This window comes from Crinia signifera, chromosome 1, assembly GCF_055691185.1.
Source record: "Crinia signifera chromosome 1, ASM5569118v1, whole genome shotgun sequence".
NCBI classification, from domain to species: Eukaryota; Metazoa; Chordata; class Amphibia; order Anura; family Myobatrachidae; genus Crinia; species Crinia signifera.
The window spans coordinates 84,541,460-84,568,684 of record NC_139217.1 but is presented as its reverse complement, the minus strand read 5'-3'; the positions used below and the strand labels follow the sequence as shown (position 1 = coordinate 84,568,684).

Genomic DNA, 27,225 nt, shown 5'->3' with positions numbered 1-27,225 from the left:
CTAGTTTTTTCTTTATAGCAGCAATAATTTACACTTCAAAATAAAAAACCTGGAGATTTCTTACCAAATCTCTCACTTTCTGAATCTCTCATCCTATTAAATTTCCCCCAGAACGTCCGTCTGAGCATAGCCACCAAAATCAGCACAACTACGGAAAAGGCTGCAGTTGTTAGTAGCAACACTCCCTTGTCTGACTAGCCAGCCCCTGATCCCTACCCGGAACACCCAAATTTGTTCTGTGTCCACTGGTGGTGATCATTGAGACACATGCATTTTGTGATTTAAACATTGCCACAGCTGTGTTGACCTCTGTACACCCACAAATTAACATTGTTTGGTACTGTATTATCACGGCGACTGGCTATGCTACGTTTTCAACGTAGCCTAAGCTACGTTGTAAGTGTAGCCGGCGCTGTGATGTGTGTGTTGTGCTTTATACTTACCCTCCTCCGGGCTGGCCACCGCGTACATCACGATCCCCGCTGACTCCACCAATGCATGGTCACTCCCCGGCGGCAGCGTTCAGTCCCCCTCCTCCGGCAGTCACTCCCCGGCTCCAGCAATGTACGTAATGGTCAATGTTCGTTAATCAGGGTAGTGCTGCCGAGGAGTGACTGCCGGAGGAGGGGGACTGAACGCTGTCACCGGGGAGTGAGCGTGCATCGGTGGTTCTTGGGATCGTGATGGACGCAGTGGCCGGTCCGGAGGAGGGTAAGTATAAAGCACAACACACACAAAGACAACGTCATATCCCCACTATCCTCTTCATACCCCAAGTATCCACGTAGGTGTGGAGTTCATTTTACAAAATGTGTTGCGAGCGCAGCGAGCCCCACGAGGGGATGCGTATCCGCGTTCCATCTCGGGGCTCGCTGCGCTCGCCACACTTTATAAAATTAACCGCGCCCACGTGGATACTGGGGGTATGACGTGGATAGTGGGGATATGAAGCATTGTGTATTATCACAGCTCCAGGACAAGTTACATAGTTTACGTAGCCAGCATAGTGGTGTATTGGTATTCTCAAAACACCACTATGTAAACTACGTAATGGGCGCCGTGATAATACACAAGTACCCATTGTTTTTTTCCCTGACAAATGCAATATTGGTACACCTATAGTATCAATGAATGTAATAATGAAGTGCAAGAAAAGCAAACATTGAACACTTTACAGGCAGCTTGTGCGGGCTCTCTGGGGGATCGAAGTCTGACACATCCATAGGTTTTTACAAGTTCCTCAATAACCATGGTGATTAAAGTACAAAACAAGAACCAAACAGAAATAATCACGTTGCTTCGAAGAAGGTTTGTCAATGTCATACCGCCATAAAACTTTATTTAGAAAAATATAAATTGTAAGAGAAACTGGATTGTCTTTGTGTTGACACTTGTTTATTGGCTGTAAGTTACTGCTCACCACGGCATTTACTATGACATTAGATTTACAGTCTTGTAGTTCATGGGGTTAACGGACCTACAAAGAAAATAATCAATATATAGGTATAAATATAAACATAGGTATCAGTCATGTAGCAATATAATTTCTATTTACAGTTCAAATGAGCATTTTGGTAGGAGAGGTATTTGCAGAGCCTCTCAGACTTACCAAAACCAGCCTCTCTGAAAAGTAGTCTACATCTGTAAAGGCCCCTATACATTAGGCCGACATGTCTGAAGGACAAGTCAGACCTAATCATCCTGACCGCACTCCGGGGGGCCACACACGATTTGGCACTTGATGCGCCAAGTTTTGCATGTGATAAATCGAATGTAGTTCCAGGAGGGGCTGCAGGTGGAGGGAGCCGTGAGAGACAGTGGGTGGTGAGGGGACCAGAGAGCCAGGTAGCATAGGGGAAGCCGGGTAGCGGGCGCACCAATCACTGGCTGCCCATTCATTTGTATGTGTTTTTTTTCTATGTGCGCCCGCTGTCCGGCTTCCCCTACGCTACTTGGCTCCCTCCGCCTTCTATGTGACAGTGCTTCCAATACCCGTCTCTCTGGTCCCCTCGCTGCGTTCACCACCCACTGTCTCTCTGCGCCCCCTGCCCGCCTCCAGGCAGACGGGATGTGTGCATATGCGATTTGGGCTGATTTCACGGCCCGATCTATCCGAATCATGTGAAATTGGGCCCAAATCGCATAGTGTATGGGACCTTAAGCCTGATGCTGCATGTGACTCACCAATGTTTAATGGTTTACAGTGCAGATATGGTCCAGGGACAACAGTTGCAGTGCTCCAAAAGCTGCAGCATGACTGACATTGTGCTGGTACTTCTGGGCTTTTACAGGGAGGGTTCTGGAAGTAAAACCAGTGGCTGTGTCTTTGCAAGCAGCTTTTAAGGGCCTCAGCAGCGAATTATAAGATGCTGCGCTTCAGAAACAGCAAGCAGATCACAAAAGCCTGAACAGTTGGAATAACTGCCGCATTGTGTCAACCTCTGATCTGCCGCTTTGTTTTTGAGTTATAGCAACATCATTCAGCAATTTTGCAATGAAGATATTCACTTTTAGTCATAAACATGAACTCCCCACTTTTGTCACTCATGTATAACAACTGATTTTTGGGCTGATACACCTGTGCCAGTTGCATGGCATTTCACAGTAACATCATTCTGCCCATATTCAGCAATAGGTGCAGAAGAGTGAAAATCTACATACAGAGGATTTTCGCACTTCTGGACAAGCACAGCATCCGCACTGCGCATGTTCGGGTTGTCATGGCCCTTATTCTAATCGGCTCGGTACGGCCCGCGTGCGGCCGTACCGCCGATGTTTTCTCTCTGCACATGCGCAGAGGTCACTCTGCGCATGTGCAGGGGAATTCTCCGTGTTAAAAATTTAGACGCCGCAAAGGGGGCGTATAGGGGCGTGAGGGGCTTCATCCCCTCATTTCCCTATGTGTACGCCCCGCGTTTCATGGGCGTTCCCATGCAAACGCGGGGCGTACGCATGGTAATGAGGGCATGACGCCACTCATGGGGGCGGAAAGCTGACGTCGCCGGATGTCAGCTTTCAGCCCCCATACAAGCTACCACACGGACGATTGTCCGTGTGGTCTCAGCTTGCGGGAGCTGCCGCGGCGTGCGGTCCTGCCTTCGATGGTCGTCGACCATCGAATGCAGGGGGCAGCTCCCAGCATAGTGGAGGCGTACGCCTCCACCATTTTCGTGCGGTTCGCCAGCCGTCCGTGTACGGACGGCCGTGGCGAACCGTATGGTGGGCGGGGATTCGTCTGGTGCGGTCGGAGCCGCATATGCGGCTCGACCGCACCAACCAGAATAAGGGCCCATATTTTGATTGACAGCAGCAGGCATCGAGAAGGCAGCAATAAGGGAGAGTCTGGATTTTAATTTTTAGTATGTCTAGTTTAGTAGTGATTCAATTTGTTTTCAAATTATGCACGCTATGTGTGAATCTCTTCCTCAGAGCACAGTTTTTCTTTTCTTTCTATTTCTTTGCATTAAGGGACTGACTATCCCTTTAATAAAAACTGCTGCTCTATTTAAATCCAACCCAGAACAGCATCTGGTACTTGCCCTAGTGGTAAATACACACCATAATGTCGGCATGAGAATGTCGATAGGATTGTAATGTCTACATCCTTGGTATGTCAACATTGACCATGCTGCAAGTATAAGAATGTTGCCAAAACCTCCTTACTGCTGATATACCTGGTATATTGGGTCTGGCTGCTGCAGCGGTGTCTTCTGGGTCTGACAGAGACATTTTGAATGTGTTGATATCAGACCTGATTCAGAGATGTATGCAGAACACAAAACAGCTGCATCCTTGGGTGCAGCAGCGATGTGTATAAATGCTAATTCTGCATGTGGCTGCCTACTGCCAGTATCTGTGATCCGAGTGCAAAGACCCAGCAAAAGATCCCCAACGTGACAACTCTTTAAATTATAAGTCTATCATTATTATCTAGCTGAATTATATCAATATACCGATGATAACTGCACAGGTTTTTTCCATCGGTCAGAAAGTACAGCAGTGTTAGACATATGAACTTACCTTATAACATGTGCTGCGGTAACACTTTTTATGGGGTAAGACTTGGACCCTGCTGGAGGCTGGAATATCTTTCCTCCTTTCACTGCACTCTTAGTAACTGGCTTCCCATAAAGATCATTGGAGTGAGACGGATAAAGGTCGAAAGTTCCAGCCTTCATGCCACCAGCCTGTCAGTGGAAATCAGATGGTAAATAAGTGCAATATGCATCAGTACACCATTTGTAGGCAACACCTTCCAGCAACTATTCCATAGCTTGGAGAGGCACTGCTAACCGTGCTTTATTAGCCAAGAGAAATGACATGAACAATGGTCAGAAATAATACCAGTTGGATGACTGCTGTGTAAGCCATGCTTCATGAGACAACATAAAGCTGCATTCTCTAAGCATCTGCTTCATACAATTCTGCCTTGAATGGTATTTTGATGGTGATCGTATTCAACCCTGTGACCCAAAGTTAGCTCTTGTTTGGTTATGATCAATATCAGCAACGAAACTGAAACGTCTAAATCATAAAAAGCATTATGCCCATTTTATGGCCTATAGGGCTGATTCAGTGGTCTGCGCTAATTGCAATGCTGCTGCTTCTGCGTATTTTACTCAGCAGTTGTGCTAAAATATGCACAAGCCCAAGGAGGCATCTTGAGTTAAAAGATGCCCACTGATGGCTTCTCTGAACGCACTGTGTCAGAAGACACAGTATCAGATCAACTATGTGACTATAGGACATCTAGATAACTCTTAGATTACTAAGGTTGTCCTGTGAAATCAAGATGTCACAGCCATACTAAGAATTTCTGGTGAAATCATGCTGCCGGAGCCATACTAAGGATGTCTGGTGAAATCATGCTGCCAGAGCCATCCTAAGGATGTCTGGTGAAATCACGCTGCCAGAGCCATGCTAAGAATGTCTGGTGAAATCACGCTGCCAGAGCCATACTAAGGATGTCTGGTGAAATCACGCTTCCAGAGTCATACTAAGGATGTCTGGTGAAATCACGCTTCCAGAGTCATACTAAGGATGTCTGGTGAAATCACGCTTCCAGAGTCATACTAAGGATATCTGGTGAAATCACGCTGCCAGAGCCATACTAAAAATGTCTGGTGAAATCACGCTGCCAGAGCCATACTAAGGATGTCTGGTAAAATCACGCTGCCAGAGCCATGCTAAGGATGTCTGGTGAAATCACGCTGCCAGAGCCATACTAAAGATGTCTGGTGAAATCACGCTGCCACAGCCATACTAAGGATGTCTGGTGAAATAACTCTGCCAGAGCCATACTAAGGATGTCTGGTGAACTCACGCTGTCACAGCCATACTAAGGATGTCTGGTTAAATCACGCTGCAAGAGCCATACTAAGGATGTCTGGTGAAATCATGCTGCCAGAGCCATGCTAATGATGTCTGGTGAAATCACGCTGTCACAGCCATACTAAGGATGTCTGGTGCAATCATGCTGTCACAGCCATACTAAGGGGGATGCGGTTAATTTCCCGGCGGTCGGGATCCCGGCGGTCGGAATCCCGACACTGGAATCCCGACCGCCGAAATCCCGAAACTTTCTCCCTCCGTGGGTGTCCACGACACCCATAGAGGGAGAATAAAATAGCGTGCCGAGCGTAGCGAGGCACCGGGCCCGCTGCGTGGCGAGCGCAGCGAGCCCGCAAGGGGGGGCGATCCATGTCCCCCCCTTGTCGGGATTTCGGCAGTCGGGATTCCAGTGTCGGGATTCCGACCGCCGGGAACCCGACCGCCGGGAAATCATATCGGATCCTACTAAGGATGTCTGGTGAAATCATGCTTCCAGAGTCATACTAAGAATGTCTAGTGAAATCATGCTGCCAGAGCCATACTAAGGATGTCTGGTGAAATCACGCTGTCACAGCCATACTAAGGATGTCTGGTGAAATCACGCTGCCAGAGCCATACTAAGGATGTCTGGTGAAATCACGCTGCCAGAGCCATACTAAGGATGTCTGGTGAAATCACGCTGCCAGAGCCATACTAAGGATGTCTGGTGAAATCAAGCTGCCAGAGCCATACTAAGGATGTCTAGTGAAATCACGCTGCCAGAGCCATACTAAGGATGTCTGGTGAAATCACGCTGCCACAGCCATACTAAGGATGTCTGGTGAAATAACTCTACCAGAGCCATACTAAGGATGTCTGGTGAACTCACGCTGTCACAGCCATACTAAGGATGTCTGGTTAAATCACGTTGCCAGAGCCATACTAAGGATGTCTGGTGAAATCACGCTGCCAGAGCCATGCTAAGGATGTCTGGTGAAATCACGCTGCCAGAACCATACTAATGATGTCTGGTGAAATCACGCTGTCACAGCCATACTAAGGATGTCTGGTGAAATCATGCTGTCACAGCCATAATAAGGATTTCTGGTGAAATCATGCTTCCAGAGTCATACTAAGAATGTCTAGTGAAATCATGCTGCCAGAGCCATACTAAGGATGTCTGGTGAAACATACTTAGGATGTTTTGTGACATCACGCTGATGAAGCCAATGACGCTGCATCTCAGGATGCAGCCACTGACTTCAGCACACCCATAAAACAGGTCCAACCTGTACCTATTTTCAGGAATGCACCCTGTCGTCACCCCCAAACACTAACAAGATGTCAACCATGCTGCAATCATAACAGCTTCATATCTGCACATTTGCAGTGTGGTTTCTGCTCATACACAGATCTAAAAACAAATTCCGCCTTCACTGCCAGATGGATCACGTCATTTTACTATTAAATTGCCCATGCGGCCTAGCTTACGTTGGCATGACACCAGAAAATTCCGGGAACGCATGGCCAACCACCGTAACTTGGTCCGGGCAGCAACAGAGACAGGCAAGGCAGAATTACTGATACCGCGCCATTTCCTAGCAGCCAGTCACCAGATCTCAAGCCTCAGATGTCGCCTGATCGACTGGATACCTCCCCCACCCCGAGGAGGTGATCGGGGGCTACTTCTAAGAAAGTAGGAAAGTCGTTGGATTCATCAATTGGGAACTTTGGCCCCACGAGGCCTAAACAAAAATAACCCTCTGATTATATTCATAAAGCATACCTCCCAACAGTCCCGATTTTATCGGGACAGTCCTGATTGTCAGGGCCTGTCCCGATGTCCCACCCGCGGGCGGCAGTGTCCCACGGTGTGGGGGGGCTGTTGGGAGTCCCCCCTGTCAGCTGCTAAGCAGCGGGGAATAAACGCTGTGCGCATGCGCACAGCGTCTATTCCCGCAGCCAGGGGACTGGGGGCATGGCTAGAGGCTCACAGAGCCTCTGGGTCATGCCCCCATAGCGGCAAAATGGGGGCGTGGCCTCGCGGAAGAGCCGCGAGTATAGGCCACGCCCCTGTATTAGTCCACACCCCCGAAAATTTCAACGCGCCTCCGGCGCGCAGGAGCATCGTCCCGATTGAAGAACTTCAAAAGTTGGGAGGTATGATAAAGTAGTATAGTATGATGCACTACCCACTTATCTTTTTTCCCCCTTTTTTCCCCTTTATTTAGCTATGCATGGAGATAATATTTTTATTCAGATAGGATGTCCCGTCCCCCCCCTTTTTTTTTTTCAGACATCAAGGTCTTGGTCCTCTGGCTCCTCAATCAGTGAAAGTAAATCATGATTAAGAGCACAAGACAGAATACGCTTAATAATTATTTTCCCCCAAAAAAATGTTGGGATTTTTTAAAAATTTTTCTTTTTTTTTTTTTGGCTTTTTTAATAATATTTTCATAGAATAGTATAAACTAATGGAAATCTAGATATGATAGAGAAAAAAATAAATTAAATATAAATAAAATATTTCAAGAAAAACACCACAAAGATACAATAAAAACTCCAAAAAATAAAATAAAAAACAATACGAATAAATAAGAGTAAAAACGAAAAATAATAAAACTAAAAAAACCTAAAAACCTTAAAAACAAATTAAAAATAAATTAATAATTGATTAATAGACATTAACATTAATGAATTTTGATGCACTACTTCCACCGTATGGTGGCACCTATCTCACCATATCGATATTGAGTACCCTATATGATGGCCTTTATCTAATATTAATATAAATATAAACTTTCATCATCACAACAATTGAATCTGACTGTGTTTCGATTTGGCCAGCATTAAGTAATAATTAATTAATAATTAAAAATATAGTATATTTACATCCCTAAAAAGTTTGCATTCATGCAATTTATAAATAGATTTTTGTTCAGTGCTGGCCATACATATACGGCCCCGGCATCTCCCCTTAATAATAATCACCATAATGTAGAATACACATCCCCGTTAATAATCTTAATATATATATCTAGTGACAGTTCATTAACTCTATTGTATATGCATGACTCCGGCTAGCCCTGCTGTTCCCTCCACCATGAGGTTCTGTTCCTACTACGCTGATAGCTAATGTTCCATCCAAATCAAGTAATGTAATCTCTTTTGTCTATTTTTGATGCCTGTTTATAGAGTGTAAGTGCATCTAGTAAATGGTTGTTTTGCACTATTTGCATATATTTTAGGCTCCTTGATAAAGGTCCGTGCTTTAAGGACCGAAACGTCGGGGCATAATAATGGATGTTTCAAGTGTCTTCAAATGAAGTTGTCTGTATTGGAATAAAGGAAACACCTTTTTGATTTTATAACATAGTTTCTAATAATTGTTATATTGGCGAGTGCCCTACATACTACACCAATAGGTGTGGGGACCCCTGGACTATTTTTGCACCTTTTGTTTGGCAACCCGTTTGGAATCTTATTGAAGGATATCACAATAGGGATTTTCTTCATGTGATCCACTGGAAGTTGCTGCTGACAATGATTATTCCAAACAGATGCAGCTCTCATTCACAATGCAATGCAATGCAATGCTATTTATTTATAGTTTCTTATATAGCGCACACATATTCCACAGCGCTTTACAGAGTATAGTTGAACATTTACATCAGTCCCTGCCCCAGTGGAGATTACAATCTATATTCCCTACCACATGTACATGCACACACAGACATTCTAGGGTTAATTTTTGTTGGAAGCCAATTAACCTACCTGTATATATTTGGATTCTGGGAGGAAACCGGAGTACCCGGAGTAAAGCCACGCAAGTACGGGGAGAATATACAAACTCCACACAGTTCAGTCCATGGTGGGGATCGAACCCATGACCTCAGCGCTGTGAGGCAGTAATGCTAACCATCACACCGTCCCTGATCCTCCACTGTGTCGTATACTTCCCTGGCACCCAGATCGTATTCACCGCTATTACACATCAACTTATAGCAGTTCAGAAATCAATATTGCCAGAAAAGTGCTCAATAATTCAATTAGTGATTGTCAGAACCAAAAAATGAATACCGAAATGTAAATTATAAAGCGCTCATACAATAAACTTGTGAAAAAGCCAGTGGGACACTGTCCCTAAATGTTGGACAGTGCTGGCATGTGAAATGCTTTAATCCGCCTGTGCCCTTACACTACGAATGCTGCACATGCAGTAAGAGATCCATAAAAACACGTGCAAAAAGAAAGTAGCAAAAGTTGTTTGAGTTGTACATCTCCCAACTTGTAAGCAGCACCCACTGTGTGCTCCTCTAAAGGACATGCTCATAAAGACTGTGGTGCGACCACTCTCTCTCACACCTACCACTTTAGCAGGTGAACTTGGCTTAAACGGTTTCACAGTTTGTGCTTTCTCTTCCTTTGTCTTCAGTGGTGGTAAAGGTTTGTCGGACCGATAAGGGTTGATGTCAAAATAATCCTTTGGGTGAAGGTTTAGCCTAAAAGGGCCGTCTTTAAGTTTTGATTTGTGGTTTTCCAATTCTTTCTGCAATGATAATACATACTGTACACAGTATACTTAATATAGACAGACAGATATAGATAGATAGATAAACAATTTTAAATAATGCCATAGATAGGCAAGTTAAAGTAAGTTACACTACTAGATTTCTCTAAATGCTATACATACGGATAGCCGGTGGTCAGGATGTCAACGGTCAAAATACAGACGTTGGCATTCCAAAGAAGGGAGTCCCTCCCCCCGTCCCCCTTACCTTAACCCTACATTCTAGCAGCCTAACCCTTCCCCCCCACTGCAGCCTGACCCTAACCCTCCCCATTAATGCCTAAAACAAATCCTTGTACCCCACCACCTAAACCTGACCCCCAGCCTCATCGAAACCCCCCCTTGTAAGGGTCTAAAGCTCCCCTCCCTGCAGCCTAACCTTAACCTTCCCCTCCCCACATTCTAACCCTAGATACTAGTGCCTAAACCTAAACCCCCCTTCCCTGGCCTGGTATTCAAGCACCGGCATCCTGAAGCTTTCAGTGATCCGGAACCAGTCTTCTAAGGGGAGCCTGAACACCATCATCCTGACCACGGGATACTTACTGCATAACGTCTAAATACATATATTTAATGGCCATTATGATTCTTATCTCGTAACATGAATACCAGATATAAATGTATGCAAAATACCAACACTGAATAAAACTCTAAGGGTCTCATTTAGAGTAAAATATATAGATGAGGCCTTATAGAATAATATAAAAAGCAGTGTCCATAGATATACTGGGGCTGATTCTGAACTGAGAGCAAAGTAAATAAAGCAAGTACGGTATCTAGTCAAATGGTCGACAGTTACAATGACAATATTCAAAATGATGACATAACCTGTGGGGTATGCGGCTGTGAGCGGGGCAGGAGGGATCGCAGCAAGGAGCGGAGACTCCTGCTGCGGCTCCTAGTACATACATACTGGTGATATTTCTAATATTATATAATAAATGAGCCTCAAAGAGAGAAGAGATGTAAAAACGGTGGGAAGAAGTCGGCCAAACAAACAAAGCATCATTACTGCAGGGTCATTTTACCTTCATCAGCTCCTTCAATACATCATAATCATCAGATGAATAGGAGTAAGGTTTACCTATAGTGATGTTGGTATACCTGTGGAGAGGAAATCAGTAAAGTAAGTGGGCAGTACAATGAGAGGCTGGCAGTATATCAGATGACCTGCATGACCTTACCCGTATCCCGTGCCCTGCTTGGGGGGGTTTGTGTAGAGGTTTTTCCCTGGTGCAGTATAGGATTTCCTTGGTTTACGTTCTGCACTAAAGGCTGGGACTGGACCGCTGAGTGTACCATAAAAGCTGCCTACTCCAGATCTACAAAATACAACAATAATTCCGAAATTAAATAATATTATATCACCATTGTTTTGTCAAATTATAAGCAACTCCTAATGTTATAGGGTAAAGCACAGTTTTCCAAACTCTGCCATTACAATCCAGGATTTAAGGATATCCATGGATGAGTCCAAATGGGTCATTCAAATTGGGTGAGGTACTAATTTACCTGTGCTAAAGCATGGCCATCCTTAAAATCTGGACTATAATGGTGGAGATTAGGATACTCTTGGCTGAAGCAACAATTTTCTATAGCAACAAAACTTTGCTGTCAGAAATGACTGAGCAGGTGCCAACTACTTCTTGTAGTCCCTACTGATTAGCTCCATGAGGATCGGCTTGTCGGGAGGGAATAGTTAATCGTACAGCCTGAGACGGCGCTGAGGGACAGAAAAAACTATAAAAAAAGTTTAAAAGTCATCCATAGCTGATCCATACATCAATCTAACCAGTGACTACAAGCAGGAAGTGGTTAATGATGGGGGGGGGGGGGGGGGGGTTTCAGGTGTATAAGATGCCTGAATATATGTCTTCATTCCAGTCTTATGGATGTCCCCGCCACTAAAGAAACCAGACAAAGTAAGCATTCTAATTTCTTTTTTATACCTCTATTTTTTGGGGGGAAAATATTGTGCAGTTTATGTAAGCATACCTCCCAACTTTTCATAGTAACATAGTATTTGAGGTTAAAAAAAAACGTATGTACATCTAGTTCAACTTTTGATCTAGATTTGTCATCCCCTCCTTGATATTTTTTCTTTTGTTTTAACATGAAATGAATACTGATTATAGGTTGTACACCCCTGAATGTTTTTTGTTTTTTTTACTTAGTAAAAATACTTAGTATTCCATCCTCTATGTCATTAATGAATATGTTAAACAGAAGAGGCCCTAACACCAAGCCCTGTGGTACCATACTTAGTACTGGTATCCAGCTTAATGTCCAGTTTACAACCACTCTCTGTTCTCAATCCTGCAGCCAGTTTCTTACCCAGCTACAAATTTGAGCCCCTAGTCCCAATTCCTCCATTTTATTAATCAGTCTCTTTTGTGGCACAGTGTCAGATAACTTTGCAAAATCCAGATACACCACGTCTACACCATTGCCAATGTCCAGGTTCACGCTTAATGGCACAAAAGATTTTTTACAAACCAATGCTGGTTGCCATTGATTATTTTATTTGCCTCTAGGTGTTCCTGGATTTCATCCCTTAAAATTCCCTCAAATAATTTCCCCACGACTGATGTTAAGCTCACAGGTCTGAAGTTTGCTGGTTCCTTTTTTAAATATCGGTACAACTTCTTCAATTCTCCAGTCCTTTAGGTACTATACCAGATCAAAAAGAATTTTCTAAATGATAATGCAGAGGCTTTACTACTTCCTCCCTTAATTCCATTAGGAACCGTCTGAGGGATCCCATCTGGACCTGGTGATTTGTTTGTTTTAGCTTTGCAAAGCCTCTTTAGGATCTCCTCTAAGGTGAAATCTATGTTTAATCCTAGCAGTCTCATCACCTTTGTGGTGCCTATAGATTATACTGACTACTCCTCCCTAGTAAAAACTGATAAGAATAATATATTTAACAATTCTGCTTTTTCCTTATCTTCAGTAATGCTATTTCCGTTAGCATTCGTTAAAGTGCCCATATTCTCTTTTACTAACCGTTTACTATTGATGTATTTAAAAAACTTTTTGGGATTTGTTTTGCTTACCATGGCTATTTGCTTTTCTGTTTCTGTTTTAACTGCTTTGATTTCATGTTTACAATTTTTTTTTTACTTCTTTGTACTTTATAAATGTCTCCTTATCCCCTTTATCCTTGTATACTTTAAACGCTCTCTTTTTATTGTTTATTATCTCCATTATTTTCTTGTTCAGCCATAAAGGATTTGTCCTCCGGATGTTACCCGTCCCTAACTTACTTGTTCAGCCATGAAGGATTTGTCCTGCGGATGATAGCCTTGTTTCCCTTTGTGTTCAATTTAACTTTGAACAAACCAGGATTAGGACGCCCACCTGATCCTGAAAGGGGTGTGGCTTTGTGGAAATGTATATATTATTTATTAACAGTTTCTTATATAGCACATAGAGATTCCGCAGCGCTTTACAGGGAATAGTTTGAACATTCACATCAGTCCCTGCCCCAGTGGAGCTTACACTCTATATTCCCTACCACATGTACACACACACAGACATTCTAGGGATAATTTTTGTTGGAATCCAATTAACCTACCTGTATATTTTTGGATTGTGGGAGTAAACCGGAGTACCCGGAGGAAACCCACGCAAGCACAGGGAGAATATACAAACTCCGCACAGTTAGGGCCATGGTGGGAATCGAACCCATGACCTCAGCGCTGTGTCAGTAATGCTAACCATTACACTGGAAATTATCGCAATTGCAAAGCCACGCCTCTGTTTTGCTGTTGGGGGGGGGGGCATCACCAGCGATCCAAGAGCTCATGGCCATGTCCTCTGTCCCTGTGAATAGATGCTGTGCACATGCATCTGTTCACTGCTGTGACTGGGTGACTCCCAACTGCCCCCCCACCTCAGCATGGAAAGTCCTCGAAGAGTATATATGGAATTGTATATAAATAATAATAACAATGTACAGATAAAATTGTGTTGGACTTATTGGACTCTGACTTACGGCTTTTTTTCCCCATTAGAGGGTAGGAAGGCCTTTCCCAGGTTCTTCTTAGCCTGCTGTATGCGGTATTGTCTTCTTTGCTTGAATGGATCTGAGTAGGCTTCACCGTCAAACGTTCTTTTGAACTGTGTATCAAAGTAACCCCCTAATGTATTAGCCATGGATTTGGAGCCACCGGGAAGCATCTGCCTGTTCTTACTTGCAGCTTCATTAAACGGTTCTAAAACAATACTTACACATTAAGCAACTGAAAGTTACGTTTGAACTATAATCTTGATTAGTACTGTGTCTCAATAACACCCTGAGATAGATTCAAGATGTTAAAGTATACTGAAATATTTTCACACAACTGACATCAATGTATCCAATAAGGATTTTATAAGATAAATCTATGTTTTGAGAAAATACTGTTGCAAATTACTTTTTCTACAAAGCACAGTGGCAGAGATCATGGGCCAAATGTAATCGGATGCAGTTTTGTAAAAGATGCAATTTTTGAGTAAAATTAGTGGAAAATCGTAAGCTTTCCACAATAGGTTGCGTTTGCGGTTAAAATCACGTTTTGTCATGACAAAAAATTGCACATCCAAAATCGCATCCAGATGTTTTCCCATTCTAACGTGTAGGGTGTACGAATAGGGTGTGGTATAGGGTTCAGACAGTCGGGATCCTGACAGTCATTAGCCCGATGTCGGGATCCCGACTGCCCGGACTCAGACAGCATGGTGAGCGCAAGTCTGCGGGCACGGTGGCTCACTGCTCTCCCCACCTATTCTATTCTCCCTCTATGGGGGTCGTGGATCCCCACGAGGGAAAATAGCGGGTGGCCATCGGGCACCTGTCTGTCTGCGTTTTGACAGTCAAGATCCCGACGTCGGGTAAATGACTGTCGGGATCCCGACTGTCGGGACCGCATCCGGCACCCGTACGAATACACTGGGGAATGATCACTGTTTAATCAGGCCCTAAATTACAAGTTCAGCTTGCTCTAGAGCTAACACTCACATTGCGGAATGGTCACTCACCATTTGATTTAATTCTACCTAGACTGTAGCTTTTACCTAACTCATATTGGGTTTCCTAATGAATTGGTTCTGCACCCACAGGCATCTGTTTCAGAAAACAATAGGTTTCTGAGGATGGCCATCATATTACAGTATGACGGGTATTTAACAAGTGGGTACTGAAGCAGGTCCCCCTCTTAAAGATCAGCAGCCCCAATAGCTTTCTGTGGGGACTGTGGACATGGCCCATTCACCATGCTCCGAAAAATGTAGCCAACAATAATGTAGTCTATAAACCACATTAACTTAGCTGGTAACGGCACACAGATTGCTGCACACGCACATAAGGCAAGACAGATCCAACCCCAGAAGTAAAAAGATGGGTACTTTGTCACTTAACTTTTCACCCTTCCCAAGCACAGGAAACTTCATTTCCATGGCCACATTTCAAAAATGAATTAAAGGCCCGAAAGTAAGTTTCACATTAGCATGTGGTCTTCTCATTGGAGGCAGATAAACTGCTCTCAACTCATCAGTTGCCCTGCAGATGGCATGAGCTTATCCTTCACGTGTTGTTTTATCACTGGCTCCAAATCCCAGCTTCAGGAACTTCATGTGCGCCGACAGTATCTCACTTTTTAAGTAATGGAGTGATTCAGAGATGGGCGCAGTTTGCATCGCTCTTGTCTTTGGACTCAGCAGTGATGCGAAAATATGCTAATGCTGCAGGAGGCACCTTGTGTAAATAGATGCCTCATGCCAGTTTCTGTGATCCGCTGCTGCATCAGAAGATGCAGCCATAACACCACTTGCGTGAACATAGTCGACATGAGTAACTTTCAGATTACTTGGAATGGGGTCACAAAATCGCCATCGGAAGCAGCAGACTCTGACCTCTGTAGGACTACGAAATAGGAACGACACTCCCCATTTTGTATAACAATACCAGTTACTGCCCCCAAACTGCCGCAGCATGTAAAACATGCTGTGGCATAGAGGCTCTGTGAGTGAGATCACAGACAAAGGGCCAAATGCACTAAGCTTCAAAAGTGATAAAATGGAGAGTGATTAACAATCAACCAATCAGCTCCTACCTGACATTTTGCAAACACAGTCTGTGACATGGCAGTTAGGAGCTGATTGGCTGACTGTTTATCACTCTCCATTTTTTTTACTTTTGCATTTTAATGCATCTGGCCCAAAGTGCAGTACAGATCCTGCACATGTACCACTCGCTAAACACTGAGGACTGTGCATCAACTCTTGGGTTAAGGTACAACTATAAATGACTCTTATAGATCTCTGAACATAATCATTCTCTTACCACTTCTTTACTAACTATTCTCAATATTCCACAGGTGACCATCACAGTCACATGCACTGGCTTCCTCAGATCTTCGTCCCCCTCTGAGCGCCACACTCTTATGCCATTAGGAAACATTATACTCACTAGAGCCAGGAGTGACATATTTGTCTCCTATACTGATGTAGCCCATTTCACTGAACAGACCAATCCTGTCCATGTCGGATTTCCCTTCCATAGGCATTGTTGTACGGTACTGAGATAACCCACTTTATGGTCACCTAAAGGGAATGGCAGAAAGACAAATTAAACAAAGTATAAATCCGTAAAGATAACATATGTTAATATGCTGATATACAATATATAGAGACATTATATTTACTATATACTGGATATTAACCTTTCAAAGACACGTGAGCCTTGTAGACAGATGTTAACAAAAACTGAAAGTGTCCAAGCTGAGGAATTATTTACTAGACACGACAAATGATCTTACATAATTAACACAACCTAATGGTGCATTTGTCAGGTCTGAACGGCACGGGCTGACTTGGTGATATCAAATGATTACATGGCTGATATTACTTCTCAGTACTTTGCTGCAGTAGATGGGGCCACATTTAGTGAAAGGGAGGTGTGTGGAAAAATACAATTTAACATTTCATATACAATAAGAATTTTGTTTTTAAATTAATTTAAATGTCTTGTATGCTCTATATTTGTCTTACCCCACAGTATAAACCAGTGGTTCCCAAACCGTGTGCTGTGGCTCCCTGGGGTGCCTTGGGACACTTGCAGGGGTGCCCTGGGTTGGTGGTCCAAGACCAATTCAAATAATTTATGGTTAATTATTTATGGGCAAAACCAGTGCTGGTTGCTGCCAATCATAACATGTGTAAAACAGAACAAATCCTGTCCTTTACCACATAACTGACCCTAATGCAGTGTACACACGGGGTAATATGATTGCTGGGGATATATTGCTACCGTAGCAATATATCCCCAGCAATCATATTGCTCAATGTCTCCTTTTCATCAGCGATGAAAAGGAGACACTGCTACGGGGCGGAGGGGGAGTGCAGCAGCAGCAGACGCTGCTGCTGTCACTTTGATGGGAGGAGGGAGGGAGCAGCGGCACGGGGCTGGGGAGATCAACACTGATCTCCCCGGCGCTGACCTCCCGGCACAGCGATCGCGGGGAAAGCCGCTGGTCGCAGGAGCATGCTCCTGCGACCAGCGACCATTAGGCAGTGCACACGGGAGCGCGCAGCTGGCGATTTATCGCCACCTGCGCTCCAAATCACTGGCAATATGGTCGCTCAGCGACCATATTCCCAGCGATTTCACACAATATTGCTCCCGTGTGTACTCACCTTAAGAATCGAATATAAACCCAATATACTTAGCATTATATTTATTCTACTTTTTTTAGGGGGGCCGTGAAAAAATTCTGATATTCTGATATGCCGTGATTCAAAAAAGATTGGGAAGCCCTGGTATAGACTGTTAGGGATCTTTCTATATTAGATGTTGGAAGTAGATATACTATAGCAGTACATATCCCCTTTATATTGTAATTTACTGAGTTCCATATTGATTCATAAAGTATTTTTGTTTTATTAATACACCTCATAATTTCATCATCCCTAAAACAATCTCATGCCAACATTCATTTTACTAAATCTCCAGGCTTACAGGGAACATGAGATCCTTATGGGGCAGATGTATTAAGCCTTAACAAGAGAAAAATGCAAGGGTGATAAGGAGAGATACACGTCCAGCCAATCAGCTCCTTACTGACTTTTTTCAAACACAGCCAGTAACATGGCAGTTAGGAGGTGATTGGCTGGACGTTTATCTCTCTTTATCACCCTTGAATTTATCTCTTGTTAAGGCTTAATACATCTGCCCCAGATGTGCCCTATATGTGTCAGTTGCCCGTGTATGCCCCCTGTGTGTGAGTGCGCACATTGCTGTGCAGAGTATCCCCAGGCAGTATGATGCTCTCTCTCTCTCTCTGGGAGTTCGGAGGAGTAAAAGCGCCCCAGTGGCCCTACACCGCGGCCTGCCAGCAGTCATTACCTGCTCCCCTCCTGTGGCTCACCCCCCTCCGCCGGGATCGCGCTGCTTCTCAGCTTCTGAGCTTGTGTTAGCGGCGGTTGCCAAGGCGACGGGGCAGCGCATGTTACGGTGATGCGGGGAAGTAACTTTCACTGAATTTAACAGGCGTGTGTGTGGCTCCCCTGCTGTCACACTTGGAACAGTCCGCAGGCTTCATTGGTGGAATCAGGAACGTGTAGCAACACCATCGTCACTGACACGTGTGCGCAGTAAGAAAGCGCCGTGTCGTAGTTAGAGAATTGTTTTATGGGCGGGGCTAATCAAGTACGATCCAATGAAGTCACGAGAAGTGACTGCTGGGCGTGGTTACCTGTGTATACGGTCATAGAGAAGCGGAACAGCTGTCACACTAGCAGGCATGGTGAGTGTCTCCTGTGCCATAGGCAGGGCTATTTTTGTGCAGGCTCCAGCAGGAACTGTGGCCCTTATTCTAGCTCACTCTTTCTGACAAAATATTTCTTAGATGGATAAGACCATGAGCACTGCAGGTGAGGCAGGTGTTACTTGTGCAGAGATAATTAGATTTGGGTGGGGTTTTACATCTGCCTCACCTGCAGTGCGCATGGTTTTGTCCATCTAAGAAATATTTTGTCAGAAAGAGTGAGCTAGAATAAGGGCCACAGTTCCTGCTAGAGCCTGCACAAAAATAGCCCTGGCCATAGGCATACTGTGGCATAAGCTGCCATAGGCTACAATGGGCATACTATCAGTGAGGGAGGAAGCTCATTGATATATAGTTTGTGACCCACTCTGTTCCCTGTTAATGCTCTCTAAACACATTGGTTATGAAAATGACTGTATATTACAATGCTCTGCCTTGTCTGGATATTATATAAGTAACACAAGTCCCTATACTGTAAACCGCATACCCTCAGGGTTATGTACACCTAGCCTTTCCTGCATGGCATTGGCCATCAGCAGCTATAACAAGTGGGTTGCTAGTGTTCTGGGCAGTATTGCAGCTGCCACCATGTTAGGGATAGTGTTACCTACCTGGTACGTTTTGATGCTATGATGTAGATTTTGCACATAACCCTGCACTCATTAAGAGGTGAGGTACTGTATGTTATGTTGAGACAGAATGTTGACATGTGAAATGTTTACATTGTGGCTGTTGAAGATCACTATCTTTACAATGCAGTTTTCATCTAACCCCAATTGCAGTCTGACCTATAATCCTAGTCTATGATTTGCAACTCCCATCTGAGGTGCTTGGAAATACACCTCGGATTGGAGTCAGAGGGAAATGCTTGCGATATGGCCACTTTTCATCCGATACTTTGTTCTGGGAGCTCGGAATCAGATGATAAGTGGCTAAATCGCACTCTATTCTGTCTGTCAGCATTGTGATTCCATACAAAAGGCAGCTGTCTTGCCCTGATTCAGCCTAGGGCCTGATCACGCTGTACTGTACGGTAGCAGGAGTCCTGGGCACTATAATACTATGGGGCATGCACCGTTCCTAATTTAGGTCATGGGCAATTCTATATATAATTTTGTACTCCGTTTGCATATATAATGTTAAGGAGTATCATCAAATTGTTATTATAAAATAAATGTACATTGCTACTATTCCCTGACTATGAGGCAGTGTTACTTTTCTAATAATACATCACACTTACTGGTTTTCTTTCCCACTGTGTAGGTGATTTCAGAAGCTTCCGAAATTCTTTTTAGAACAAGAGGTGGACTGGCCCTGTCCTTTTCTTTATGGAAAGCTGATGGTATGTGCACCAGTTGGCCCAGCCGTAAACACATTTTGAAATGATCTCTGGGACGTTTCATACAGGTTGTCTCAGGAGTATACTACTCAGTCATAAAAGGATGCAGTTTGTTTTGTTTACATGTTCATTTGATAGAAGCATAGAATTTGCAGATGAGAACAATTTTGCCCATCTAGTCTGCCCATGTACATGCACACACTTACATACTTGCATACTACTATGTTATTTGGATTAAGGCTCTGAGGCAATTAAATACAGATTGTGCATATGCTGTTGTAATGCTCGGGTGTGAAGGGGTTACTGTGATCTTGCTCACAAAGAGGATTTTATGGAAAAGTGATTGATTGGCAGGAAGTGACTACAAATGCCATTCCCAGGGCATTTTTTCAATCCCAGGATTTGGGATTGAAAAATGCACAATCACAGGCATGGCATCCATTAAGAAAAAAAAAAATAAAAAAATATTGCCCGCCCCGCACAATTAGTTGCATCAGAGCGGCCGGAACTGTAGAGTAGCCGCAACCTGAGAGTGGCGGTGCTGGGTGGCCGCCGGGCTGGTATTGGAGCAGCCGAGCACAGCCTGAGTGGGAGCTCAGATGCTGCCCGGCATTTGACTGAGCATGTGCAGTCTAATCCCGGGATTGGAGTTTCCAATCCCAGGATTCAAATAGTGGTGATTTTGGTGCCAAATCCTGGGATTGGCCACCCAACAAGTGACTGTATGGAGGTGATAATGGGATGTTTTGGGGGATGGGTTTGAAAAACACAGACATGTTTTGGATGATTTCAGGGCGTTATCTGTTGAAGGCTAAGAGCTTGTACCTGGAAATACTTTGCATCTGAGTCGCCACTGTTGTGTCCAGTATGTGTAGCCACAGACCAACCCTTAGCACCGATTTTCTTCATTTTTGCTTATAGGTGTTGAGTTTGTGATGGATCCAGTGTCGTTCTATTTTAATTCCTGGGTGACAGCTTCACTTGTTAATATTAGTAGTTCCGGAGCCTAGTTTATTGCACTTGTATTCATGTACAGGCACAGGGCCATCTTAACGCAGAGCTTACTGGGCAGCTGCCCTAAGACCCCACAATTCTAGGGGCCTTTGGGCAGGGGGGTTCCACTGGAATTTCTTGTGGGGCTAGTAGAGATTGCAGCCCGGCTGATTTGGTTGTGAATTACACAAAATCAGAGCTGCTGAGAAACATTCTTTACCAGCCTACAGCAAAACAGTTACTGTCTGTAAGCATGCTAATTGCTGAATAGGCGAGTGCTGATTTTTCACCTGTTGAGAAATATTGGCACAGATGAAATACCCCCCTTTGTCTGTCACTTTGAGTTTGTCTCACCCTGGCTTTACTTAGTTGCTACTAGAGTGCGGCTGTTACATACATTGCTCTATAGTCTATACCAAAACATTTGTTTTTATATAACGGTGTGTGATTTGCCTGGTACTTAACATGTCTTCCAAGGGCAAAGCACGTAAGGAGTTGGGAGCTCCTGTACATGCACGTCCCGCGTGGCTGGTCTTTCTCCACAGGCTTAAAAGCAGGGTGGTCCCTGTGTCCACTGTGACAGGGACACGCATCGGGAGGCCCCCATGGCAGCGTCCAACCATGAACCAGCATGGGCGACTTCCCTAACGTGGGTCAGGGGCACAGCTAGTGGATCTCCTAGCTGCCACTGCTCCTTCACGGTCTACCTCTGCAACCCAGCCTGCTGCACCCGTGCAGGCTGATCTGGTACCACCCACATTGGAACTTCCATGGGTCAGTGCTCTTTCTACTGCCGTGCAGGTTTCTTAGCAGAAATAGGGAGGGTTCCATAAGAAGTTTGTTGGGGAGAGGTAGTTCCACCTCCCATTCCGTTTCTGCTTCTAAGTCGGTTTCAGAGTCAGACAAGGGGCAGACGGTATCAGTTTCCTTTAGCATAGAGAATTCTTCAACCCAGGGCGACACTCCATCTTGTCTGAATGTTGAGGCATTCATCAGGGCTGTGAGAAATGTCCTGACTAATGAGGACAAACTGCCACTGAAATCTATGGCACCTGTCCTCAAACCGTTCCTAGTTCAGTTTCCCAAGTCGGATCAACTGGAACAGCTTTTGACCCTTATTCTGGTTCACTCGCAAAGGCAAATACCTTCTCAAATGGACAAACCCCATGTGCACTGCAGGGGGGCAGATGTAACATGTGCAGAGAGAGTTAGATTTGGGTAAGTTTATTTTGTTTCAGGAATAATACTGGCTGCTTTATTTCTACACTGCACTATAGATCTCACTTTGAAGTAAAACCCCACCCAAATCTAATTCTCTCTCCAAATCACTGGAGCCATTGTGAGACAGGCTTTGGAATCGGTCTGGGTGGTTAAAGTCTTTTGTTGAATGGGTGGAAGCCCTATTGAGAGGCTTATCAAGAGGAACCCCTAGAGAGGAGCTGCTGCCTCTAGTCACCCATGCACAATTGGCTGCTTCACGTTTGAGGGAGGCTACCCATGATGCTTGCATTTTGGCATCTTAGACTTCTTCTATTTTTGCTAGGAGAGCCCTCTGGCTCTGTTCCTGCCAGGTGGTCTCTGATTCCAGGATTGCACTGGAGACTTTACATTATACAGGAGACCGCGCGATTTCCAGAGGCTACACCCTCACCTTCTGATGTCGACTGCTGGCTTACCTACAGATCTGACAAAACCACAAACTCTACAAGACTCCATTCAGTTTCTCTTGGGTTCCGAAGTCATCCTTCCCATGCCTAAGAGGCAGGGGGGCAGAGATTTCTATACCTATTTTTATCAGTGGGGAGTTTCATTCAATCCACAACCTCAGGTCCCTGAACAGGAAACTTTGAATAAAAATTTCTGCATGGCATATCTTAATCTATAATTTATTGCTGGAACAAGGGGGTTTCAGGGCCTCTCTGGACATCCAGGACGCCTCTCTACATGTATCCATTTGGCTGGAACATCAGCGTTTTTATAGCTTTGCTTTCTGGGGGATCACTAGGGGCTTCCTTTTGTTCTCTCCATAGCCCCTCTTGTCTTTTCAGGGCTATTATAAATGGCTCATCTCAGATGTGGGGGAGTCAGAATAGTACCATATTGGGATGACCTACTCATCATGGCCCAGTCCCCGGAGGTCCTTGCAATTCATTTTCATCTGGTAGTGGCCCTTTTACGAGCTCAGGGCTGGATCATTTCTATTGGTCCAAGTCATTGGTGGTGCCATCTCGGGGGATACTCCATTTGTGGGCCTTTTTGGATTCTCTGTTTCAGCGGGTCTTCTTGCTGGAGGGCAAGCTTCGGATCCTTTAGGGCATGACCAAGGATTCTGGAGCTGAAAGAGTGTCCATCCACTCATGCGTGCAAATTCTGGGGTCATTGGTTTCCACCTCAGACTGGGAGGTATACATCCATGGCACTCTCGTCCGCTTTAGTGGGAGATTCTTTCCAAATTCTTGTGTCTACACTTCTGGACCTCTTCTGACTGCTTGACAGGGTTGGCCTTGAGACATCCCTGTTGAGAGCAAAAGGAATTTCATCTAGGGTCATTCACAACTATGTTGATTGCCTGTAAGCCATCCAACAAAGGTGCTTTAAGCTCTACTGACTCCTTTCTTTTCTGCAAACCGGTCTAGACACAGGCTTGCATCTTTCCTCTCTCTGAAGATACAGGTATCGGCTCTTTCAATCCTCTTTCCACGAAAGCTGGCATTCTTGCCTGACATTCGCACCCTTTTGCAGGGAGTCCTTCACATACAGACCCGTTTGTTGCTCCGGTGATTCCATGGGAGTCCTTCAGACTCTTCAAATTCCACCTTTCGGGCCATTGTCTTCAGTGGATTTTTCATTGCTGACCAGGAACACTGTTTCACTTCTAGCTATTGCGTCAGCCCAGATAATATCTGGCTTAGGGCACTGTCATGCTCTTCTCCCTTTTTTGATTTTTCCATCCTGATTGGGCAGTCCTTTTGGACGTGGCCGGATCACCTTCCCAAGGTGGTCTCTCTTTTTCACATCAACCAGGAGATTGTAGGTCCGCCCTTCCGGGATCCTAAGTCATCTCCTGGCGAGGCCTCTTTGGGCGGGGTGCAGGTCCTCTGTGGTTCTAGGGCTTTCACAAGCGAGGGTGGCCAATGTCCACACAGACTCTGGCCCAATGGCTCCGTTTGACCATTCGCCATATTTATTTAGCTTCTGATCTTTAGGTCACGACTAAGGTGTGAGAACATGCCACCAGATTAAATAGTACTTGTTCTGCAAGGCTGCAACATGGTCGCCTGCCTATATGTTTCTTCACATTTATGCGTTTTGATACTTTTGCTTCTGAGGACTCGGCCTTCGGGCAGATGGTTAATAACGCAGCTCTGGTAAGTCCCCACCCTTAGGGGTATTGCTATAGGACATTCCAGCGTCTAGCCCGTGTCTCCTATGGAGTGAAGAATAAAATGAGATTTATGTTCTTACCTGTTAAATCTCTTTCTTCGAGATCCATAGGCTCTCTTTAGTTTCACTCTCTTTTATATGTTTGGACCTGTGTGTTTCCTGGTCTTCCTTCCTCCTCTCGCTCCTACCTTGGGCTTGCTAACTTAACTGGCTGCTTGGGCTTGGGGTGGGGTATAGTGGGAGGAGAAGTCTGGGCTGCCCAGAGGCAAATGTTTTAACTGTTTGGTGCCCAATGCTACACCCAGCCTATACCCAGTGTCAAGTCCTATGTCTCCGATGAATTTTGAAGAAAGAGATTTAACAGGTAAGAACATAAATCTAATTTTCATAGTGAAAGGACCATCAAGTTCTGAAACCCCAACAATGCCTATTGCACTCCTTTTACTTTGGCTTTTTATTTTAGACATTCATTAGGCTTCAGGAAATATCAGACTAATAACTCTCTTGTTTTTTTCCCCCTCTTCTCTTTATTATGTAGAGGCCACCACTAAAAAGGCACTGGTAAAAGAACTGCATGATCTCATTACAAAGCTTCAGTCGGAATCCCTGGTGTTCAGTGTCTGCCACAACTCATTGTTTATATGGCCCAACACCGGAGTCAGCTCATTACCCACTGAGCTCACGGTTGACTCTCCCTGCAAAGATCTCTTAAGCTTTGTGCAGTAAGGAAAACATTTCTTAATTGTAAAAAAGGTATCTTGTTAAAATGTCACATCTTAAACGTGATTCTTATTTTTTTCAGATCTGATGATGACAGTGCAATGCACAAAAAGTCTAAAAAGAAGGAGAAAAAGTTACAAGTGGTATGTTCCTCACTAGGAAGCTTTTGTTTTTTACTTGAAGCAGAATCCTTTTTGTTTGATTTTAAAATATTTTAACTATTTTGAGTCATGTGCTGATGTAATAAAACCTCTACAATTTGTAATATAATATCACCATCGGCTCTCTCTGGGTTTTACAAGTCCAATCAATTAAAGCAGTGATGCAATGTGAAATAACTTGTTTCTAATACAGAGCTATGGATGACTATAAGAACAGTTTTTGTAATTTAACATTTTTCCCTAGTTGGTTTGTTCTTACAATATGCAGAGTTTCCGCAGTGTCTTGTGATTACCATTGTAACTATAGTCATATGGCTCAAGATGTAGTATGTCAACTCAAAACCCAATCTTCTCTCACCTATTCCATCACATGACATGCTGCTGTGTGCCTGAGTGTGAGCACTGTTGCCAAGAGGTAAGGGTTGTGGGGGTACCGGTACGAATTAGCACAGAGGTGGCCAGAAGGTCGATCGCGATCTACCAGTCGATCGCGGTCCTTCCGTCGGTAGATCGCGATCTGTAGTTATAGTTTTATATTCCGTCCGCGTTAAAATAGTCTGCTGGCTGAAGCCTCTCAGGGCTTCAGCGTTCCCAGTGGTGCACTGCGCGGGTGCACGGATGACGTCACCGCGCACCGGCTCAGTGCATGACTGAGAACGCAGAAGAAGGCGGGAGCAGGCAGAGTGTGCAGTGCGGGCAGAGCGTCTCCAGAGTCTTCAGCTGCTTCAGCTGCTAGTAAGTTACGAAGCGCTCCTGCACTCTGTAATAATTCAGCTCCTGACGTGTGCTGTAGGGGAGGAAGGGGGGGGTGAGAGAGTTATGGAGAGGAGAATTACATCGAGTGTCGCCACATGCAGGGGCTGCTTAATCTATGATTGCATGGGATAAAGTTTTCAGTTATTTATTGACATTGTCTGACACCCTTATGTTTATGGCATAAACATAAGGGTGTTAGACAATGTGAATAAATAACTGAAATGCAAACACAGCAAATTGAATGTTGTTTCATGTTGATGAGGGGGGTTCTATAGCCTGAGGACCCCAAACAAGCCAAGGATTTTCTCTAAGGTGCCTAATTAATTTATGGTGGCATGGGATAGGGTAGGGTGGCAGTGGCGTAACTACCTTTTATTCGCCCCCCCCCCCGCTGCAAAATTGTCGGCGCCCCCCTCCCCTTGCCCTCTCCCTCCCCTCGGCGCGCCCCACCCCCATGCCCGTACCTGCCTGCCCGGCCGAATCTGCGGTCACGGTCCCGTCACCGGCTCCTGCTGTTATAATGAAAACTGACTCTTAGAAAATGGCTGCCCCCATACTGCAGACAGAAAACTGTCTGCAGTATGGAGCAGCCATTTACTAAGTGACAGTTTTCATTATAGCAGCAGGAGCTGCCCGCTGGCGCCGGGAGACGGAGAGACACTGGACCATGACGGCAGGCATGACAGCAGCGGGTAACTATAGCCCCGCAGACCCCTGGCGCCCAAATGTTCCCTGCGCCTCCCCGCCACCGCAGGGGCTGCGGAGCTATAGCTACGCCACTGTAGGGTGGGGTGTTGGAGAAGAGGAGAACAGGGACTCTTGGTTATTGTTTTATGTCCCCCATATTTTAAAAAATGGTTATTCTGCTGTAATTTGGGGGGAGGTGGCCCCCATGTGTCCCCTATCAGCCAGGGGTGCCAAATGTGCTCCGTATAATGCCATTGGTACACCCATGTGCCCCTTATCAGTCCAGGAGTGCCCAAATGTGTGCAGATTGTGAATTTCTGGCACATTCCCTGTGTCAGGATGGGAATTTGGGGCACATTCCCTGTATCAGAATGTGAATTTTGGCTCATTCCCTGTGTCAGGATGTGAATTTTGGGCACATTCCGTGTGTCAGGATGTGAATTTTGGGCACATTCTGTGTGTCAGGATGTGAATTTCGGGCACATTCTGTGTGTCAGG

At 44.8% G+C, this 27,225-nt stretch overlaps 2 protein-coding genes across 3 annotated transcripts in view; one reads left to right on the top strand and one right to left on the bottom strand.

Moving 5' to 3' along the window:
* Positions 1-1,308: 1,308 nt before the first annotated feature.
* CFAP96 (cilia and flagella associated protein 96) lies at positions 1,309-18,449 on the bottom strand. Of its 2 annotated transcripts, none has more exons than XM_083168906.1 (8): positions 18,267-18,449; positions 16,332-16,465; positions 13,878-14,002; positions 11,065-11,202; positions 10,909-10,984; positions 9,680-9,859; positions 4,021-4,187; positions 1,309-1,477 (listed from the first exon to the last, which is right to left on the bottom strand). In XM_083168906.1, exons 2-8 carry the CDS (start codon positions 16,347-16,349, stop codon positions 1,432-1,434), a joined length of 750 nt encoding a protein of 249 aa, XP_083025032.1. In that variant the 5' UTR covers positions 16,350-16,465; positions 18,267-18,449; the 3' UTR covers positions 1,309-1,431. The 2 variants fall into 2 exon arrangements, with proteins under 2 accessions (XP_083025032.1, XP_083025021.1); XM_083168895.1 differs by having other exon boundaries at positions 13,878-14,097; positions 18,267-18,447.
* A 75-nt stretch (positions 18,450-18,524) lies between these two features.
* UFSP2 (UFM1 specific peptidase 2) overlaps positions 18,525-27,225 on the top strand; it is a 28,110-nt gene continuing 19,409 nt past the window's right edge. Inside the window, exons 1-4 of the mRNA XM_083168886.1 lie at positions 18,525-18,666; positions 19,951-20,029; positions 24,942-25,125; positions 25,206-25,266. Of these exons, the coding sequence (XP_083025012.1) occupies positions 18,664-18,666; positions 19,951-20,029; positions 24,942-25,125; positions 25,206-25,266 (327 nt within the window). The 5' untranslated portion in view covers positions 18,525-18,663. The remainder of the gene's footprint in view (positions 18,667-19,950; positions 20,030-24,941; positions 25,126-25,205; positions 25,267-27,225) is intronic.

Bases quoted from the DNA above. Each gene is read 5' to 3' on its own strand.
- CFAP96 (XM_083168895.1), bottom strand. From the start codon at position 16,428: ATGCCTATGGAAGGGAAATCCGACATGGACAGGATTGGTCTGTTCAGT. The intron at 9,860-10,908 runs GTAAAATGACCC...TTATCATTGCAG, and splicing joins TATTGAAGGAGCTGATGAAG to AAAGAATTGGAAAACCACAA. The intron at 4,188-9,679 runs GTAGGTGTGAGA...TTCCACTGACAG, and splicing joins CAAGTTCACCTGCTAAAGTG to GCTGGTGGCATGAAGGCTGG.